The sequence below is a fragment of the Falco cherrug genome, chromosome 5 (genome assembly GCF_023634085.1).
Source record: "Falco cherrug isolate bFalChe1 chromosome 5, bFalChe1.pri, whole genome shotgun sequence".
Classification (NCBI taxonomy): domain Eukaryota; kingdom Metazoa; phylum Chordata; class Aves; order Falconiformes; family Falconidae; genus Falco; species Falco cherrug.
In genome coordinates, this window is record NC_073701.1 from 52,035,703 (window position 1) to 52,056,861 (window position 21,159).

The 21,159-nt window shown below is 43.4% G+C and overlaps 1 protein-coding gene across 3 annotated transcripts in view; it reads right to left on the minus strand.

Moving 5' to 3' along the window:
* Positions 1-278: 278 nt before the first annotated feature.
* Positions 279-21,159, minus strand: part of SLC38A1 (solute carrier family 38 member 1) — a 42,077-nt gene continuing 21,196 nt past the window's right edge. For 2 of the 3 annotated variants that reach the window (XM_005444017.4, XM_027812306.2), the window contains 12 exons: positions 19,998-20,071; positions 18,266-18,358; positions 17,880-17,961; positions 16,614-16,696; positions 15,688-15,746; positions 15,416-15,541; positions 13,118-13,197; positions 11,821-11,921; positions 8,489-8,607; positions 7,805-7,946; positions 7,599-7,696; positions 279-6,553 (listed from right to left, as the gene is read on the minus strand). In XM_005444017.4, coding sequence (XP_005444074.1) covers positions 6,452-6,553; positions 7,599-7,696; positions 7,805-7,946; positions 8,489-8,607; positions 11,821-11,921; positions 13,118-13,197; positions 15,416-15,541; positions 15,688-15,746; positions 16,614-16,696; positions 17,880-17,961; positions 18,266-18,358; positions 19,998-20,071 — 1,159 coding nt within the window. In that variant the 3' untranslated portion in view covers positions 279-6,451. The remainder of the gene's footprint in view (positions 6,554-7,598; positions 7,697-7,804; positions 7,947-8,488; positions 8,608-11,820; positions 11,922-13,117; positions 13,198-15,415; positions 15,542-15,687; positions 15,747-16,613; positions 16,697-17,879; positions 17,962-18,265; positions 18,359-19,997; positions 20,072-21,159) is intronic. The other variant, XR_003562112.2, reaches the window with a different exon arrangement.

Sequence of the window (21,159 nt, forward strand, 5' to 3'; positions counted from 1 at the left end):
TTGGGAAGGGCTGTCATCTTCAGCAACCCATCTGTGGTGACCATACACTCTGGCTTCAGATCCCTCTAAAACTGTATTGGGAACTACATTAATGCTCCATAGCCATCTACTGATGTTCTGCTCTATATACTGCACTGAATCTAATGTGTTTGGCTTTGCAAGAGCTGCGTGCCATGAGTTCAGTGAAAATACTTGCCTGAGAGTGGGGAGCACGTGCTGTTTAAGGCATTATAATAATATATAGTCATCCCTTTCAAAGAATGAGTATAGCACCAACATGTTTAGATCACAATTTTAATGTTTAAAAACTATAGAGGTAACAGAGAGATTATAGAACTTAATACATTTTTTTTTTTATTTACACACAGAAACTGAAAAACTGCTTCTTTTACTTGGATATGAGCAGCACAAAGTATGGTGATGTTAGCAGGAGCAAAATGACTCACTTCAACAATATATTAAAGACGAGCTCATATCAAGCGTACATCATTCAAACAGTATTGTTTATACTGGACCTGGATGACCCTTAACATACCTTGGGACACTAAAAACAGGTTTCTAGAAACAAGTTAAAGTTCAAGTCTTGTGGAAAAATACCTTTTACAGTTTATATTTTGTTGGCTTTAACAGTGAAAACAAAATGTACACTTGTATTAATTTGAAAAGCTCTGTAGAATATGACTGCATATAGGTTTTTTCCTCAAATTTATACTCACGGTGAAAGCAAACATTATTTCAAGTTTCATTTTCATCCAAGACCATAAAGTAAACATGGAAAAAAATACAATTATTTTTAGATGCATTTCTCAACCTCCGTTTTTCAGCAATCCTGAAAAAAACATGTTTCCGTGCTTTACCAGCGAGAAAGTCTATGCAAGGCTCTTGATGGAGGCACTCGCAGGACATACACAACCCTCCCCTCCCATCATCCTCACCCCTAGACACGCAGCTATCCCGCAACCAAAATACTGGCCTCTGCCCATTCTAGGGTGGGATGTGTAAGCAGTCCCGGGCTGGGGGTGCTCTTGTCAGCCTCAGGTGCTAGTGTTTTGGTTGTATGATAGCAGCGTACCTGGGTCTGCAGTGGAGGAGTAGACACAGGACTCTGCAGGAAGGGAGCAGGCTCGAAGTGGTAGAAATTGCTCTGGTTGCTGCCCGCCCCTGGCTTTTAGTACTTTTTTCCTGAACTACAGGTGTTTCTGGTTGCTGAAAATGGAAATGCAGAAGTCCTGCCCTGACTGCCGTTTGGACTAGTTGGGTAAATACATGCCTGGACACAACATGGTATAATGCTGGGTCAAATTGCTGGCTGCAGTTTGGTCTGGTTTCTCCATAAAGCCTTCTCAGCACTTTACTACCACCTGGCCTCAGCTGAGGCAGGAGGTTCCTGGGTACCAAAGGGGCCCTTTATAGGGAAGGTATTTTACCCAGCAGGAAGACTGGCTAACCTGCGGTTGAGAAAACAGGGAGTCATGCACTGGAATTAATCCTAGCAATTTCACTGAGCCTTTTCTTTCTCTTTTTCTTGTTACATTAGTGATGCAATAATATTTTCAAGTTTAGGCTTTAACTTGTGGACTCTTGGGAGAAAGGAAAGGATAACATTTTGCTAAGTCAGAAGCGAAAGTATTTATATTTCTATTAAAATTATTCTTAATATGCAGAGCCTATCTCAACACTTCTATATCATAGGGGATAAACAACTGCAAAAATATACAGCATCCTATTTATTTACAATATATATATGTACATAAAAATGAAATTTCCTACAATACAACACAACTGCATAGATTTGTCTTCAGAAACATAGGTATGTGTACAATTTGTGAATTCTAGACCTTTCCAGCCCTGTACTTTTTATTAATTCATTATCTTTTTTTTTTTTTTTTCACAGTTTGTTACAGAAATCCTTACATTAGATACAAATAAAACATTCTTTGTGTAAGTTACAGGAAATAAGGATTTTCCTGACAGCAAGGGCTCTGGGGAATTGTTTAAGAAAGCACCCTGGTGCCAGGCGATAAAGCCATCTTGTGGAGCTGCTGATGGAGCTGAGTACATTCTGCTGTGCCTTTCTCCTATAGGCACTGGGGTGGGACAGTAGGACTGGAGGTGGGATACCACCACATGGAAAGAGTTTTGTTTTGACCAAGATGCTTTTTAGCCTTAATGTAAGGTTCAAGCAAAGAAACTTATTCATTTAAAGATAAGCTAGAGATACCATTAATCGTTACTGTTAATAATATCAAAGCGAGCTGTGGTGCTTATGCACTGTAAGGCAGATGTACAGACACAACCCATGTATCACCCGACCTGCATTTGCACGTGTGACCTATTGCAAGTGGAGCACAAGCTGTGGGTGGGTATGTGGCTCAGGAAGGCAGCCCTCGCGAGCAGACGGGCACCCCTATCCCTGACCTCACAGGATGAGACTGGCTGTTCTGCCCTGGGCCTGCACACGGGCCAGGCACCACCACTCAGTCCGTGTCAGCCCTGCAAAAGGTCTGTGCCAGTGCATGGATTTGACATTGGCCCTCTGACCAGAAGTAAGTATCACCCAGAGAGGTCATTGCTCCGGAGATACTGTTCCCAAATAACAATTGACTGTGTTTTACTTACTAGGCATATTTGCCATTGGACAGAGAAGGGCATCTGTATTCTGCAACTGTAAGGGCGCTTTAAGCTCATGACTATTTTCTTTGCAATGTGCTGTGGACTAGGAGAAGCAGTAAGGCCATCTTTTAAGTGTAGGATTAACTCCTACAATCTTATTAGGAACCCCTGCTTCTAATTAGTCCTTCCTTGTCCCTCACCACACAACTGTTGCTATAATGCAAATGAGAATTTTAAAGTAATTTGTTGTAGTTATTCAGAGCGATTTTGCATCCAGTCTATGACATTTGCAGTGCTCACAATAGTGATAAACTCTCTATGAAAAGAAAGCATGCTACCACCTACTAAGTAGATACGGTACTCTGGATCCTATTAATTTAACAACAGAGAAACTCCTACAGCATTTCACTGTGCTCTTAAAATCCTAGCTAAAATGTGGGACTCGTACATTGTTGGCTACAAGTTCACTATTCCAAATGAACTGAATAACAGCAGTACATTTTACAGATAACCTCATACAAATATTGTCATCCATCACTGATGTTGACAGTTACAGCAGGGTCTATTGCATTCTGTTAAGAATGTATAAACCTGATGAGAAAACAAAAAGCACGTTATTTCACGTTCATTACCACAGACATCAATAAACACATGATTCCTTTCCATAAATATCTATAAATATGATGCCAATAAATCAGTCTAAGCAAAATTCCCTCTTTTTTTTCCTTTCTTTTTTTTTTTCTCTTTTTTTTCCAGAGACCCAGAAACAAAGTCTGTTTAAAGACTCAATATTTTGGGTATCTATTTTTCAGTATCTAAGATACGCTTTGATGGTCCAGTACCTCAGGTTAATTTCACTCTATGCACACACCCAGCTCATTCTTCTCCCTATTTATCCAGTAAAACTCCAGTATACAAATAAACTGGGAAAAAGAAGGTGGCAGAATAGCAAAGAGGAAGGAGAGGAGTAGTGATGGAGGAGATTTGGGAAGATGCAAGGAGCAATCAGTCACCCAACAGCCCTTCAAGCTGAAGGAAGCTGGGTACCAAAACTCAATGGTTGGTATTTTAAACAGGAGACTACACGCTATTTGGGGATGGTGGTGGGTGGGAGGGAGATGTCACAGTTGTGACCTTGCTGGGACCTTGTGCAGCAGATCAGACCTCTATCGCACACCCGGGTACCTGAAAGTCGCTCCCAGGATCTCCTCTCTCACAACCCCCCAATGCACAGAGCTGCACTGCTCATAAATCAGTAGTAGAAGGATAAAGGGGGCAGGAAAGCAGGAGGGTCCTGGAACATCTTGAGGATAACACTGTACAGCATTCTCAGGTCTGAGTTAAGTGTTTTAGGATAAGATCCAGAGAGATTATAAGGCACCTCAAAACCTGAAATGTGACCCTAGCAAGCTGAGTCAGAAAACGGAGTGAGATGCTGGGCTCCTGCTGACCAGGGAGTGAGGAGATAGGAACCAAGCATAGGTTCTTCTCTCCAGAGCCTGACAAACATCTGGGCTATGGTATATCTGTGAATAAGGGCAGGGATCAGTCTCATAAAGAGACAGTGCAGAGAGAACTGGTGACCTGCACCATCACAGGCAAGAGTTTGAGACCAGCTGCAGGAAACCACAGTGACCTTAGCCTTGGGTAGCTCAGTGGTTTGTGTGTTAAGTGCTTGGCTGCGCGGTGCTTGGGAGGAAGGACATTGCACCGGAGACCTTGCTGGGAGCCTGTGAGGAAAGGTCTGAGGGGCCAGGAGGAAATCAGAATAAGGGAACCTGCTCTGCAGTCTAGCAGGTCACTTTGCCCAGAGGAAGGAGGCTTCCAGTTTTGTTCTTGCTGCTGGGCTACTCTGAGGACTTGGGCAGCCTGCGGTAGTCAGCTCTGCCTTTTGTGGATCACAGTGGAGTACTGGCAGAGCCGGGTAGCTCACTGCCGAGGCTGAGGTACAGATCTAGAAGTCTGGGTTTAGTAGGCTTAGTTTCTGCAGCATGAATGGTCTGCATCTCGATGCCCAAATTCCAAGAAAGGCCCCAACCTAACCTCTCTGGACGTTACCCTTAGAAACCAACTTTCAAGGGCCAGAGAAGTGCTCTGTGATCTCAACTCTCAGTGACTTCAAGCCGTGTAGGACAAGGCAAAGGCAACTGAGGCAATTCAATAGCTCACAGAAATCCCAAGATCCCAAATCCTCCATTCCTAACCTTAAAAAGAGGAAGCTGCAATGGCAGGTTCCCCACAGCTGATGACAGTCTCCTTCCACAGTTACAATGGGAGTCGGCAATGAACCAGCTACTGGGAACAAGAGGGTCACTGCATACTGACAAGTATGGCTCGAGCATACTGAGGGCACCGCTCAGCCCTTGGGCGTGAAGCGGGGCTCCCTTTAGACACCAGTTCTTTCACTGGGAGCTGGGTTCATATTTTGAGACACTTTTTAGCTCACGTGGTGAATGACACAAAGTGAACATGTTTATGCTGCTGGCAGTGCACTAATAGAAGATGTCTGCCCAGGATGGTTAACGATCACCTGCTTAGCATTTGAGTCTCTACAAGTAGTTCTCTACACCAGCTATAAGGCATTAGGCAAATGCTTATTTTGAGGACAACAGATGCAAGTTACAGTGTTTCTGCTAATAGTAACTGAATGCCTTTGTTATGGAGGATCGATGAGAAATGTAACGAAACGTATTAAATATAAAAAAGTGTTTTTGTTTGCTTAAAGAAATGTTATAGATTGACATTCCATTAGAAATCCAGTAGTTTGGCAGGGCGAGTCAAATCCTGCTCCCGCTGACTTCAGTGGGAGAAGGATAAGACACGAGAGAGAAGCCAGTCTCTGCAAGGTATGTACAAATGAATCCCAGAATGGAAAAGGCATGAGGTATGACTAAATGCGTAGGTTTTGATAAAACTGGGGCTTGTTTTTTTGTCTGAGGCAGGTGGGGCATTAGTAAACAGTTTAATGCTGAATAAAATGCAGACTTCCTGTGGAAATCTTGGAGCATCTGCTTCTCTTCAGGCTCAGGTACTTATGGGTTGGGATCAAGTCTAGCTCTGGTCAGGCTCCAACTGAAGTGTGCCTGGGGAACGGTGGCTGCTGGTGGTGGCCATCCTTGCCCTCCCTGCACCCCGTCACAAAGACACACACACGCAGAGGTCTGTTCCCCAAAGCTACAAAAGGGCCAAGCCCTGGGGCTGGCTCCCTCACCAAAACATCAGAAAGAAGCACCAGATTTAGGACCTACACTTATATAATGCTCATTTGCGTTCTTATGGTGCTTTTCGTGTCCATATCCAGAATGCTGCACTTAACCCAGTGAAGCAAATGGTGCACAAAACAGCAACAGAACAAACAAACAAACCAACAAACCAGATACGTACAATTGGAGAGCAGAGTTCTGGCTAAAAGATGGGGGGGAAGGGTGTGAACTGACATCACTCCAGTTGGGATTGATAACAACAGGAGCTGCTGCCCTAAAGGAGCAGAGCTTATAGTTGAAGGGCTAAGGATAATAATGGAACAATACAATTCATGGGTGGAAGAGGGGAAACAAATCAATTGTGATGAATTCCTATGAGCAATGCTCTATATAGTCTCACGGACAACACAGAGCTGATCTGATAACTTGGTGTTGGGGGACAGAGTGATATGCCTGTTGGCAAAATGGGTCTGTTTCTGCAAGAAAATACACCCATAACAGTATTTTTAGTACTGGATAATCATTATTTGGATTTGATTTGAGTAAACTCACAAAAGGCGGAATAGATAACAGAACCGATGGTTGCGATTTTGGTGTGTAGCAAACGGGGGTGTCTTTTCAGAAGGAGGTGAACTTCAGTGGCCTTCGGCACTGCCTCCTGATTGTACCCAGTCATAGATGACCAAAGGAATGCTCACTAGGGAAAACATTATCCCCAGTGCCAAGAAAAGAGAAGCCTGGAACAAAAAGTAGAGAGAAAATTAATGAATAAAAAGAAAAGACAATTAATTCAAGTATGTTAACTTCTCCTCTTAAGGAGATTTACAAGGTGATGTATCAAAGTTATCAGCTAAAATGGGATAGCACTTCTGGTAAAGACAAGACCCACAGATAATTAAACAGATTAGTGTCATTAATAATTAGTTGAACACCAAAACCATTTTTTTTCTCCTTTCAATTCACTTCTTAAACACCGATCATCTCTAAAGAGGATTAAGTGAGTCTGTTTTTAGGACCCAATCAGCTCTGCCCTTTACAAAGCCTCATGGAAATAAGTATACTCTTCCCATCGGATATGTGTCACTGAATTTTAGCCCTTTCGATTTGGGGTCTGCAGATGAAACCAGAAGTGAAACACGGGTTTCCTGCTGGTCTGCTGAGTGCAGGAAGGTCTGACCTTACGATGCTTCCAGTGCACGCTCTGTTAGACTGGGAATACACAGGAATGCTGTGTCTTTTCAGCTGCAGCTCTTTCTGGGGCTCATAGGAAACCTTTCCAAGGCCCATTCCCATCTACTCATGCATGCCAAAGGGCTAACATTTCAGCTGGCTTCTTCTGGTGGCAGCACCCTAAGTCTGGTTCAGATCCATTAAAACCACAAGGAATACCGCAAATGGAGCGGTTTGCACACTTTCTGGATCGACACACTGAAATGGAGAAAGCTTGCTGGGCTGGAAGGTTGACTGAAGTGGGCTGGAGGCCCTGCTGACAGCTGCAGCTGCTTCCAGAGCTGCCGCCTGCCAGCTGGTGGGAGAGCCCCTCACCCCGCAAAGAACGGCCCACCAGAACATGGGGTGCCCTGTGTGGTATGGCCCCTCTGCTGGGAGACCCCTGGGGTTTGCGAAGGAGAAGGGCAAGCACGGCTGCCAACTGACTGAGGCAGGGAGGGAAAGTAACGTAAAGAAGCTCACACATACGTTCAGATTAGGTACGCTTTGCCTCTAGCAGATTATAAGGAATGACAAGATGAAAGCGTTGCATTGATGTAAAAGAATGCATACCCAAATCCTCTGAGTCAACTTCGATCCATCCTGCTGTGTAATTTTTAAGTACAAAGATGATGGAAGAATGAAAATCAGCATATTGGCAGAAGTGACCCCTGCAAAATTCAAATAAAAGATTTTTGTTAGCTGTCAGCAACAGCTAATTATAATGTTGCTGATTAGCAACAGCCTTTTATTAGCAGTACAAAACCAGGATACTGTACCTACAACACCGAAAATGTCCTTCATGGTTGGGATAAAAATGACTAACAGGTTGATGATAACCAAAAGAACAAAAGTAACCAAAACATGACGGCATAAGTCAAATTTTGTTTTTCTAGCCAGCTCAAATAATGATGAACGCACCTGTAGGAAGAGAGAGAGATCTCTGTCAGAAATAGTCTATAAGCCAATTCAAAGGTTCCCATGATTATTTTAACTGGTCCTTCATGTGACAAGTGCTGCATAGATCCGTCAGAATTTTTGGGGTCTCTCATGTAATGTCCTTTGAAATAATCCTTAAAATTAATTTGGTATTTCAAACTGTAGGTACACATGCCTCTGCAGCAGGATATTCCTCTCTTTCTAATATGCCTTTTGGGATCCTTCTGCACTTAAAAATGAACTTCACCTTTGAGCCTGCTCCAGTGAAGTAATGTGAAGTAAGAAAGGGCCCTTGTGGATTCAATTGAAAACAGATTTAAGACCAAAAGTGATTCATTTATTTTCTTCAGGGAGAACTTCTCCAGAAGTTAGGGGAAGTCTGGTGTGGGAAAAGACTGATCCAAGCTGAAGCTCTTTTTGTATCTGCAACTTCACTGTCTCAGTAACTGCTGGACTGTGTTTTGAAGAAGTGTGCTGTGTACAGCCATTACCAACTCCCAGACTGTGTGGAACATTTTACTCACAGTGAAAAACAGCACTGGCACCGTGAGTATCACCGCAACGATCACAGCCAAGCGCACGGTCAGGATGAGGATGTCATCTTTGCTCTGGTACTTGTGAAGCAGATCTGACTGCACATTGTCTATGGAAAAGACAGTAAGGTAAGTGTTCTGGGGAACAGGCAATTCATTCACAAAAATCATTGCTTAACAACAGCCTTCTTGAACAACAAGTGATTTATCTGCAAACAAAAGAGTATGGAATGAAACATTCTTGAGTTAAAACAGTGCTTTGAACCAAATCCTAATGATCCCATTATTCCAGATTAATCCTTTGGAGGCCTGATTTAGGAATGCATCCCAATTCAAGACAGCACATGCCTAAGTCTAAGGTAATTTTCACTGTAGGAAAGACAACAGTGAGACATACATGAAAACTTGCTTACATATATATATATATATATATATATATATATATATATATAAAAAGTGAAATAAGCTATTTCTAATTGGTTCCGTGGGCATTTTTTTTTTTTTAGTTTCAAATGATACAAAAATATCCACATGCACTGCAATGGCCCAACTTAAAACAAAGTTTTGAGCTAAAATAGTCTAAACAGCAAATAAACTTCCAGCAAAAAGCAGTGCCCCTGTTCTCAACCAAGAACAAAACCTATCTCAGGTCAACTCTCAGTGGGACACTCTGACATTTGCACTCAAATCCCTTGAGAGCTCCACCGAGGGCTGCCCTGGTGTTTTTTTCTCTTGAACCTGCCACCCCTCCAGCAGCACCTGCAGCTTGGCCCCATGCTGGCTGGTGGCCCCAGCAGCCAAGACAAATCACAGGGGAGTGCCTAATGGGGAGGCGCTGGTGGTAGTTTAATATGACCTCCTGCAAAAAATGTTTCCTTGAAGCTGTGATAAATAGTGCAGAGCAGGTCTGTGTGTGCTGACAGCAAAACCGAGTTGCTGACTGACCTATGTGTTTGCTTTGTAACTTTAAAATACCTAGGAGCAATAACCTAAGGAGGCAGCTCTTAAGCGCGCCAGAGAAGATACTTGCTGCCCCTTTTTAGGCTCAAGTTTTGTTTCTGCCTGCTAATCTGAAAAAATGCTGGTGGTAAAACATAACAGCTTTTAAATTAAACTTCTCAAAGGGAACTCGGCAGCCCCGTCTCATTAAGAATCCTTGGCGCTTGGTAAAACCTCATGTACTCCTGGAGGCAGAGGGATCTGTCCCGTGGTGCAATGCCTGCGCTTCCCCCAAGACACCCTTCTGGGGAGAGACTATGTGTCAACACCACCTACGCAGTGCTTGAATCCCCACCAGGAGAAAGAAAATGCTCTCCCACCTCCCTGCAGGTTAGGAGTGGGGTTTTCAAGCCGGGCACATGCACAGCTTCTGCAACACAGAGCTTACTCTGCTCCTGCAAGCACAGACTGCAACTTCTGTACCGCTCACGGACTGCAGCCAGGTAGGAAGTGAAGGGCAAGGCTTACAGTTGAAGGTCTGTTTTCCTTTCAGCTAGATACACCACAGAGCCCAACCACACTGTGACCTTTTAGGGGAAGAAAAACACCTCTTTTCTGTAATTCTGTAATGTAAATATAGTCATCACTGCAACACTTTCGAGAACACAGCAAACAGACAAGTAAGTACTATTGGTGTAAATAAGAAATGGCCACAATAAAAATGCTGTTCTTACCCAGGTAAGGGTAGAGGAGAGGGTTAGAAAACTGTAAGTGAACATACGAAAGGTAAGGTCTTGTCAGTCTCAATGGAGAAGAAGGATCAAGGTGGAGAAATTTTATATTCCCTCAGTGTCGCTTTTGCTGCCTGCCATGGCACTGGCCCTTGCGGAGGCCCCCGCAGAGCCACGCAGCTTCCACCCGCGGGCTCTTGGCACTGGGCAGCAGGGACGCCTGACGTGGGGAGAGGCACACGAGACACCCCAGGGATTCCTCCGCCATTCCCCCTTGGGAGGGCCAGAAGGACGCAGCCCCTACCTCCTCCATGGACTCCAGACCCTCGTCCTTGAGGGGTGTGGGAGATTCCCAGAGAGGAGCACCACGGATCTGCCTCCTCAGATCCCTGGGGCAATCACATCAGAATCTCCTCCCTGCCAAAGCGAAGGGGTCCGTGCTGATTTACACCCACTTGCTCCCTGGGGCTGCTAATTTGATGCATTTCTACAAAAACGTGTTAGATGGGAGCAGTTGGATGAGAGCGGCTGTTGCTGTTGTCACTTGCAGCGTATTTGTGGTTTTATTGGGAAAATTAGAACAGATGACCTCAAGTTACTTCAATGCATGCAGACTCAAGGCCTCATAAACAGCATGAGAGACTGAGAAAATAAATATGAGATAAGTACACCTTTAGAAGAAAAAAAGCCACATTTCATATTTACTTATTTTCTCTTGCAATAGGTGGCTCACAGGGAACGGTATCATGAATGAGGAGATTGTAACAGAAAGGTCACTTGGAATAGGGTGGAGAAGACTGACGACCTGTTGGTGGCTCTGAGGTAAAAGGCAAACATCAGGTTTGTCATCTGTCTTGTAACCCCTTAACGGTCTATGGAAAAAGACACTACTTTTCAACACTCCCATTACACTGGAACATGGGAGTATCTTCCTGGGCAACATTGGTATTTTATCCTACCATAACTTAATAATTGTGCCTCTAGGGCGTAGGCATTGCATCCTTTAGCGATACAACGTAATTTGTTTGTTTCTTTAAGTGAACAGATAGGCATGAAAAGAGATAGGGTGCAAGTCTCAAACACTGAAATAACCATCCTTCGGTGGCTGAGCTGGGACGGCACTCAAAAGCTTCCCCACCTTCACTGCCAGTTTATTTAACCAAGACCTGAAGGGGTCAGCTCTGGGGACACAAGGAAAGCATTTGGTCCATTGCCTCTATGACAAAAGCGTCAATAAGAAAATTAAAAAGCTGTGATGGCTGATTTGATACTCATTTCCTAGGACCTGCTCTCAAATCTCTCGCCTTTTGTGCAGATATACGTGCTTCAGTCTTTACCAATGTGCACAAAATTCAGGTGAGGACCTGGGAATGAAAATCTTAGTGGGGTTCAGCTAATCCCCAGTTGTGTTAAACAAATCTCTCCCTCATATTTTCAATATGCCTTTTGCAAATAATACTTTCACTTGTGCTTTTCATCCATAGGGGAAAGGGAGGAAAGGATTTGTACCTCCAATATAAAAACTTCCAAGGAAAATTATTTGAAAAAGTATTTTAATATAAGTGGATGGGACTTTCCTTTCCAGCTGGGATACACTATTGATTTCACATGTATTCCCTTTCTACTTCGATCAGTAAAGAACTGCATACTTACCATAGAAAGTCAAATAGCCAAATATGGCAGTCATAAAGTACATCACAAACATGGCAAAAAATGAGATATTTGAAACCAACTGCATTTTTTTCTGTGAACGGCTGGAGAAAGAAGAAAAAAAGAGCACATAAAAATGGTTGGGCTGGATTTTTCAATAGCTGTTTAAAAATGTATTAAGTCTTTGCATAAACATAGTAATTCTGGGGAGACTGGTGAATGCATTTTCATTTAAAACAGGAATTCATTGACAGCTACACAAGGAAAAGAAGGACTGGGGAAATGGACCCTAGCTGAGGCTTAAGTCAAGAACTGGTGGGTCTGCCCCGTGGCTCTGCTCCCCAGCCATACCCGCTTAAAGAGTAAAGAGTGGAACTGAGTGGACAGGGATGGCCCTTAAACACTTCAGTAATTAAATAAAAAGGTCAAAATAAAGGAAGAATAAAATCATACAGAGGGGAACTCCCCCCAACATTCTGAATGTTTGCAGAGAAACATTTGTGTCCACAAGGGTAGAAAATAATGAAAGTATGCAGATCACTGTAGACCTGTAAAATAGGTGAAGTGTAAACATTTCATTTTCAGATAATTGTTCTGAAATATTCACACTCCAGTACCTAAACTTAGGCTTTTAAATTCACACAGGGATGCCCTAAATAGGCACCTGGGAACCCGCTGAAGTCACTTGAAACTTAAAGTGCCCAGCAAGGGACCAGGACCTGAGGGCACCCATGGGTCTGACTGACGCCGACCTCTCCCCTGGGTCTCCCCCCATGGCCCAGGACCCCACTGCAGCCCCTCCAGGGCTGCCAGCAATGTCGCAGCAGGGCCAGTCCCCAGCTCCCCACAGGCCTGCCCAGCCAGAGGTGTCAGCAAGACAGCCATACTGGCAAAGGTCTTTTAGTACGGGTAAGGCTGAAAGTACTTTTTTTCCTGGTACCGCAACAGATTTTTAGTTGCACTGGAACAAATGCCGTCAGCAGAACACACGCCTCTCTCCTATGCCAAATAACGACCGCCACAACTTGGCTCTCCACAGGCTGCCGTGTACCTCCAGAGAAAACTCCCAAAGTATTGCATTATCCTCAGCCTCCCTCACCCCCACCCCAGTGGTGTGCCTGGGAGGCCAGATTTCCTAGCCAACAGCCACACTCGTTGGCTTCTTGGGTGTTATTAAATCACATCTCCTCCAAATGGCATGAATGACTCAGAGCACCTCTGCGCTAACATTTTCCATGTAAAGCAGTTCAAAACAATTAACTGGGGGAAAAAAAAAAGAAAAAAAAAGAGAAAGGCTTACTCTTTAAGTTCGCTGTAAATCGGGAGGACTGATGGGTGGCACACAAATGCAAAAGCAATGGTGGGCAAAGCGTACACGGTCTGTTCAGAGAGAATTTCAGAAAAGAAGTTAAGAAGTATTTCCCCCAGCGGCGTGAAGAAATGATCTGTGTTCAACTACCTCAGCTCCCAACTCTCTGGACTCTTCAACTGAATGTTGAGAGCCTTCAGAGAGTGCAGGAGACCTGTCAATTAGCACATATTTAATGACATGGAAAGCAGTGCTCTGTCAGTGGGAGGACAAAGTCTTTGCATTGGTAGTGTCAGCACAGCCCTGACTGCTCGCAGAGCGCAGCGCTGGAGGCCACATGGCTGCTGGTTTCGCTCCCTGGGATGGGTTTCCCTGCCCAGCTCCTGCCACCGTTACTAGCACACCATCACGCGTAAAAGGGATGTACGGTGGGTCACCGCTACGCTACCCTGCCTTGGCATGGAGAGGGGTGCACACCCGTGGTACTAAGGCTGAAGTCCTGAAGAGGAAGCCCATATCCAGACTGTAAGAAAAGAGAAGAGGAATGCAGAACTTACAAATAAATGGATATCTCAAGGTACCAGACTGAGTCCCTTCATTTCCCAGGCCAACAAAAGGGCTAGGAGGGCTGTGGGGGGAGCATGCTTTTCCTTAGGGAAAGAGAGAGACTGTTACGTCACCAGGAAGCGCCGGAGGCCTCCAGGGGGGACTTCACCCCCTTCTCCACCAAAAACCTGAGTGGGTTTCAATCCTCAGTGTACAGCCAAACTTCACAAATGATCTCAGCACCCCAGCGCTTCCATTCTCCCCAGGGTATGGGTACAAGCAGAGATCACTCTGTTATCTGCCCTCCTGTGAGGACAAAATGAGTCCAGACCTACACACAGCTCTCCCCAACCCTCCAAGATCTGCTCGTGCTGGGCACAGGCATCCCCTTCCCACAGAAGCCGTCCTGGGGTACACCCCAGGCCCGACAGATTCAGTAAATACACTACGTTCTCTCCAGCGGTCCTTCCTCACCCAGGCCTGTACCACCTTCTCTCCCTCGCTCACAGCATGCTACTGCTGTTGTGTTCTCCATCCACGGAGATATTCAGAAGTTGGCTGGACGTGCTGCTGGGCAGCCAGCTTTAGGTGGCCCTGCTTGAGCAGGGAGGTTGGATCAGATGACCTCCAGAGGTCCTTGCCAACCTCAGCCATCCCCTGATTCTGTGAAACTGTCTCCCTTCTTACACACTGAAGTTGCTAAAATGACCGGCCAACCGTTGGCCCCAAGGGCAAATCTACAGAGTTCAGCTCCAGCGTACCTAATTCAGATGGACCGACCCTTCCAATGTGCCTCCACTGACTCTCAGACAAATGCTGACACTGTAGGAGAAGACTGCCCTTCAACATTATCTAATATATACATACACCTAAGCTGCTATTGCACACCAAGTTAACTAGTTCTTGGTCCGTCACACTGGATCTGGGCTGATGGCTACCCCAAACTAAAGAAAAGTGCTCAGATTGACTTCTTCACTGAAGCTGGTAGGATGAATTTAAAAAGATATAATTTTTGCATGCATATGCTATATATCCATGTGCATTCCCTATGAATGCGACTGCAACACCCTGAGGACCCTGCCCTGCCGCACAAGGTGCTGTTGAACAAGCCCTGCACCCCAGCACAGATGACAGGAGCGACTCTCCTGCTCCCACAGCTATAGCCCAGTTGCTCTTTCTCATTCGCTTGGCACAACTTTTCCTGCAGCTGTGTGGCGATGGAGGAAAGCATCCAGCTGAAAGGCAATCAAATTTTTGCTGGATTAGCTTTCAACTGTATCCTTTTTGCAATCCAGGTCACTGTATGGCTACATAAAACACATACCCTGTCACAAAGAAGTGGTTTGTGTGCAGAAGGACAGAGGGATTACTTCTGGGCTTTGAATGCAGGAATGGCTTACTCAGCCTCTGCTGAACTACAGCCTAAAGGTGCAGTTGCAGCACAGATATTAAGAAGCAATGGAAAGAAAAACACTCCCAAAGAAAGCATTAGTTGTCTGGTGGTAGCCTGGGCTCACAGCCTTAGTACATCTACAAATGGGGCAGAGCAAGACCGTGAAAAGCTACAATTAAACGTGGCATCTCCATAAGACTGGGCAAGGAGACCCACTGTGCATTCACCATTGGAGCATGAGTGGAAGCATGGAGAATCAGGCCCTACATGGTGCTGACTGGATTAAGAACACGGGGTGTAGGTGCATATATTATGTGAATTAAAAATAAGTATTATAAAAAGAAACATACCTTGGAATTAAAGATAACATACTTTGGCTTACACATATGTTCATGTGCTGAGCTATTTGATAGGATAGATGATGTTGCATTTAGCTCCGATCCGCCACAGGGAATTTGAAACTTCTTGTAAATAACCTAGAATAAGAGTGGAAGACAGCTAGTTGCTAATAATAACAATAATAATAATAATAATAAAATCAAACGAAAATTCAAACATCAGAGAATTAGTGAATATCCTATCAAGGGACTCTCATCCAACAAAGAAAGCAAGCTGAACTTACCACTACCAGGAAAAATACCATGCAGCTTAATGAAAATCCACTGGTATAGCCAAGATACCCTGAAAGAAATTAAAAGGAAATCTCATACAAAATTATTTTATTAGCCATATCTTGAATTTTACTTTTTGCTGCTTCATGAAAAGTTTAATGCATGTAATATGTATTGTGAGCTTCTGGGCAGGACAAAAGCATGTTCTGTTGGTGCAGGAGTCTCTCACATCACAAGCCTCCCAGCTTTCAGACAGACTTGAGCTTTGCTCTGACTGGTTTGACTTCCCAAGGGTCACTGTTATGGCAGTTTAACTAATTTTCCTTTGAAAGGGGCTGTGATAATTAAAACAAACCTGAAAATGTGCAATTGCAATCAGAATGTGACCCAGATTGCCCAATATGAGCCACGTCAGATGAGTATGGGTTATCTTCTCAAAAGGAAGATCTGAATAGGACTTTGGTGTCAAAACTTCTTACGCAGTTTTAAAAAATACATCGTGCACCTACTTACTGGTGTCTCTGTGGACTCAGACACATTTGAAAATACAATCTTACTTCAATACCTCCAATTAATCTCATCACTAAAACTTTCAATGCCAATAGAAAAGGTAATGTCACAATTTGTGAAATTATTTTTACAGGCTACATATAAGATAGAATTACCTTATGAAATGGACACTCTTAACTATAGTTTTTAAAATCAATATCCACAATTGTATGGATGAAGCTGGTTTATACCGAGTTCAACCTCTGTGACAATTTAGGTTTATTTGTTCCAAGATGCTCAAAACACAGCTTATTCCTGGACCAGGGAGGCTGCTCAGATTACAGTGAGATCCCATTTTTTAAATTATAGTTGAGCTGCCAGTGTGGCTGTCAATGACATGATGTCTGGGCTCTGTTAGTTTGTTCCCACAATGGCATATGTATCTTACCTAAGTTCTTAAGGAGACATAAAGGGAGGATTATACCAAACGTCACTGTGACAACAAGGATACGCCCATCCACGTACCACGCCCTGTATAAAACATCAAAAAAAACCCACCATGAGCACACCTTAAACCCTCTCTGGTTTTCCTCACACTCAGTCACCCTCTTTGACTCCTGCAGTTACAGAACTATCTTTGGTCTTCTTACCCTACAAGCTCCTACAAAAGTAGAGATGGGGGCTACATCTAAACTTTGTAGACTCATTAAGTATCCAGCCCTTACAACACGGCATTGCTCTGACTCAGGTATGGCAGGTTTTCGTAGTCACTAGACAAAATATCGTGCTACTGTGGAGATCAGTGAGTGGGACTGAGAGGCAGAACACCCACCGTAACGTGATATAAGCCACCCTGCCAGGACAAGGAAAGATCAGGCAAAGGGCACAGTGGGGCAGGAGGGGGGCACCACAATTTGTTTGCTAAACCACCCAGGCACGTGCCTGAAGCAGCAAACCAGGCTCCTGCGGGATGGCACACACTAGCCAGCCCAAGGCTGTCTCTCTTCTTATAGCAAAGTGCTTTGAAACCTGCTGGAAAGCAAAGACAGGGGAGAAGGCACAGCATTAGTTTAGTGGTGTTCCACATGACGCATTTCCACTGCTCAGTCCAATTTAGTATGAAAGCCTGAGGAACGGGTTCTCTACCTTCTTCTTGTGCACTACAGCACACCACATAACCCAGTGCAAAGGATTTTTACCACTATAAAGAAATACCTCTTGATTTAAAACCTGGTAATTGTCAAGGAGTGGTAAGTGGCAGAAATCCAGGTATAATAGTCTGCCATCGTCATATGCTAGTATCGAAGAATTTCATACAGACATACAGACAGTGCTTCAGGGGCAAAATCCTGTAAGATGCTAAGAACACAGGGAAATACATAGTATCTTAAACTTGCATTGTTCCCAGTATCTTCAAATGTTGCCTAACACTGTAAAAGATTGGATGCTGTAAGAGGTTTGTAGAAATCACAGTCCTTCATGAAAATCTGGTGTGCAGAGAGAGACTACTGATGACTTAACCTTTTGTTTCCTATCCATCCTCTTTTTCTTCCCAAAGTTGTCTTGGTTTTTATTAACCTCCTGAAATATTCCTGTGAAAAACTACTTTGACAAACCTAAAAAGTATCCAATACTTAAGAGCTTTTGTAAACATATGTTTAAACTTATCTACACAATGTTAAATTCTGTAATCTAATCACCAACATTAACTTACGAAAAAGATTCTTCTTTTCCCATTAGAAACTTTATGGCAGAAGGCAGCTCATTTTTGACTATGAAGAGATAGCTCAACATTGCTGAAAGAAGAAGAAAGTTCAGAAAATGGGTAAGATATTTTATGGAACAAGTACAGAGAAGCATCCTGAATCTTTTCCCGCATTAGCATCAGATGATAAAAGACCCCGAACTGTAACCGACTATACACTACTGATCATTCAGTAATACAGCATCCTTAAAGGGCTGTGTGCAATGTGTTAGCCACAGCTGTATTAAAGAACATGAAGATGTCACTGAGAGAAGGAGGAACCTAACTGGTTGGTAGCCATAACATTATTAAGAAGTTCCTGGGTTTTGTTTTTCTATACCCCTCATCTCCTTTACCTCCAACGTTCTGGAGAGATGTGGATCCAAAGACAATCATTTTCCCTGGGGTACCGAAGACCTGCTCACCCAGCTTTTCATACACCATACAGCCTGCGTGAAAAGAAACAAAGGAAAAGGTAACAAATACGCCAGCGAAAGCCGTTGACTTAAAACACTTGCGATTCCTCTTCAGCTAACCACCCATTTGCGCAGCCATATCTGCCCTTTGCAAGTAAATAGAGAGCTCTCTTGTAATTACTAGGGCTGAAACATGTAGGAATGTCTTCTTGACGTCTATAAATGTTATCACTGGCTGTCAGTTTTGAAATTGGAGCTCTTAATGAGGCTGTTACACCCCTTTAATGAGTCTGTCTATACCCCTAGTGACATGTTAAGTTGTGGCATCCCTATCCTGGTATATTAGGTTTGAGCCTGCAGTGAGAATGATGTAGAAAGCCTCCTCTTCAGACAAAACTCGGTACAGCAGGATCCACAAGTCAGCACTGGCAGCCTAGCGACAGCAGACACAGTACCATGATTCTGCAATTTCACTTATTTTGATTGACTAAATGATCCAAATGAGGGCAGCCAATAGTTCACAAGATGATTTACAATTTCTAATCACGAAGCCTTAACTTGTGAATTCTCAGTCTGGAATGTTTTTGGTAAAAGAAGGGAAAGGTATAAATGATAACAAAACCTTCTTTTTAAACATCTGTCAAGCTTGAGAAACTCCTCTATTAATTGGTTTGTCTCTGGTAATCTTTTTTCCTTGGCTGTGATTTGGGCTGAGAAAAAGACTGGGCATTGTGAAGATGGTGAGATGCATGAGAACAGAAAGAGAAATACTGCAGATGTAACACTGTACAGATGATTTTTTTAAATGCATCCCATTGTTTGGTTTTCTCTGTATTTCCTTATAGCTGACATTTCTGCTTTGAAGCTTGTATAAACAGTAAGTTTGTGCTTAAATGTACCAGCAGCATAGAAACCAAGGTGTAGATTTTTGGGAACTAACAAAGCACAAATGTGTCCACAATTAGGCATACGTACCTAATTTAAATAGGCAGTTGCTGCCATTATACATGCTGTAACTGTAATTCTTGTGTGTCCAATTACATATTAAAATATTAGTGTTCTTGTGCACAGATGATTTCCAGACTCTGGCTTCAGAGATTGTTACCCAAGGAAAAAGACTCTTGGACTTCAGAGCACAGTGACATTTAACACTGTAGGTAACTTCTCATTTCTGTGTTTAGAATATATTTTGCTTACAAATACACTTCCCTCTGTGGAGAAACTGTTGCCTTTTATTTTCTTCTAGGCAATGTACTACTATACCACAAAGGCTATCAGGAATTTCACACTAACCATTAAGGTCAAACTATTTCCAGGTAAGCTTCACCACAGAAAAAGATTCATTATATTTTTTTTGCAATTGGTTTTGTAATGCAAAGAAACTATATGAGCTGTTCCCTCTAGCTCATGAAAACAACATTTCATGGTAGTAGAAGTTACTTTTTGTTCTAAGTTTTTCTCTTTATAGTGATGGTCAGATGCTGTTCTCCATTGCCACATCATAAATTCTTGTTATTCTGGACTTCTGACCCAAAATGTGTTAGGTCTTTGTATTGTGCCAGAAATGTGATAGAAACTCCGCCTTACACAGAGCACCTGGCCTTATCTGAGCACTTTTCACCTCTTGTTCTTTACAAGTCTACTGAAATGGTATAATAACATCTTAAATTACCTGTTTCCTTTGAACACACCAACAGGAGATATATTGAATAAATAGACAGCAGTGTCACTGAAACCAAAAGCAGCCTACAAAAGAATGGAAAATGAAGCTTACTGTAAAAGCTGAGCTCTAACATTTCAATATTTCATGTCAGGTTACATTCATGTTGACTCTGAGATAATTTTTTTACTCTTCTGACAACACAAAAAGCCCTAGAAATGCTTGAGTCATGTGCTGTTTGCAGTTCCACCACACCGCCATGGAGGTAGTAACCCCTGCATGCAGAGGGATTCAACCAAGTAAAACTTGGCAGCGCTGCAGAGCACAGCCTGTGAGTTACACCTCCCCACACTGAAAGAAGCAAGAATAAAGATGTCTTATCAGATAGGAATTAAGGTTTAATCAGAACAGAGATAACCGAGGTATGTCCCTCACTACCCACTCTAAAGCTTTTGTTCTGGAAGCAGAGTAAAAATCTCAAAGTCCTCTATTTAAGGACTTTCCTATCAAATGGAAGCATCTTTTCCCAGGACATGTTTCATATGCTACCGAAGGGGTGCCCAAATGGCTTTTTATGTTCCTCCCAGTGCCCGGGGAGGGGGAAGAGGAGGGAAGTCAAGGCTCGACTGGCTTCCCTTGGGAATAAAGGCAGAGACCGAAGGCTTATGCTTTGTCCCGGTGGAGACTGGTGTTCCCTCACCGATGCCACTTCTGGTCTGCTGTGATCCATAATTTGACTTCACATAGAAGAATTGCAGGAAGTAATGACCAAACTGTTTGCGCAGGGAACTTGCTGGCACAAATGATAATTAGTCAGTGCTGGGGGCTAAGTGCATAAAACCACATTTGCTCATTACTCTCTGTCTTTAAGCCAAGCACCATGTGTGCCTTCCCCTCCAACACTCTGACACACAAAGACCTGATGATGTTTTCATAATGTGTGTGAAGAGCATTCAGGCAATCTGTTGGCAATTCCTCTCTTTATTATGACAACAACCCTCAGGACACCGAGAAAAACAAGCCTAAAATTTAACAGAAAGCAAGCTGCTGCCATAGATAGGCAGCAACACATCTTTGCCATAGGAATACATAGGACAGCATGAGAAGCTTCCCCCCCCCTCCCCCTCTTTTTTTAAATTATTTTAGACTGGAAATACTTTAGCACCAAATAATG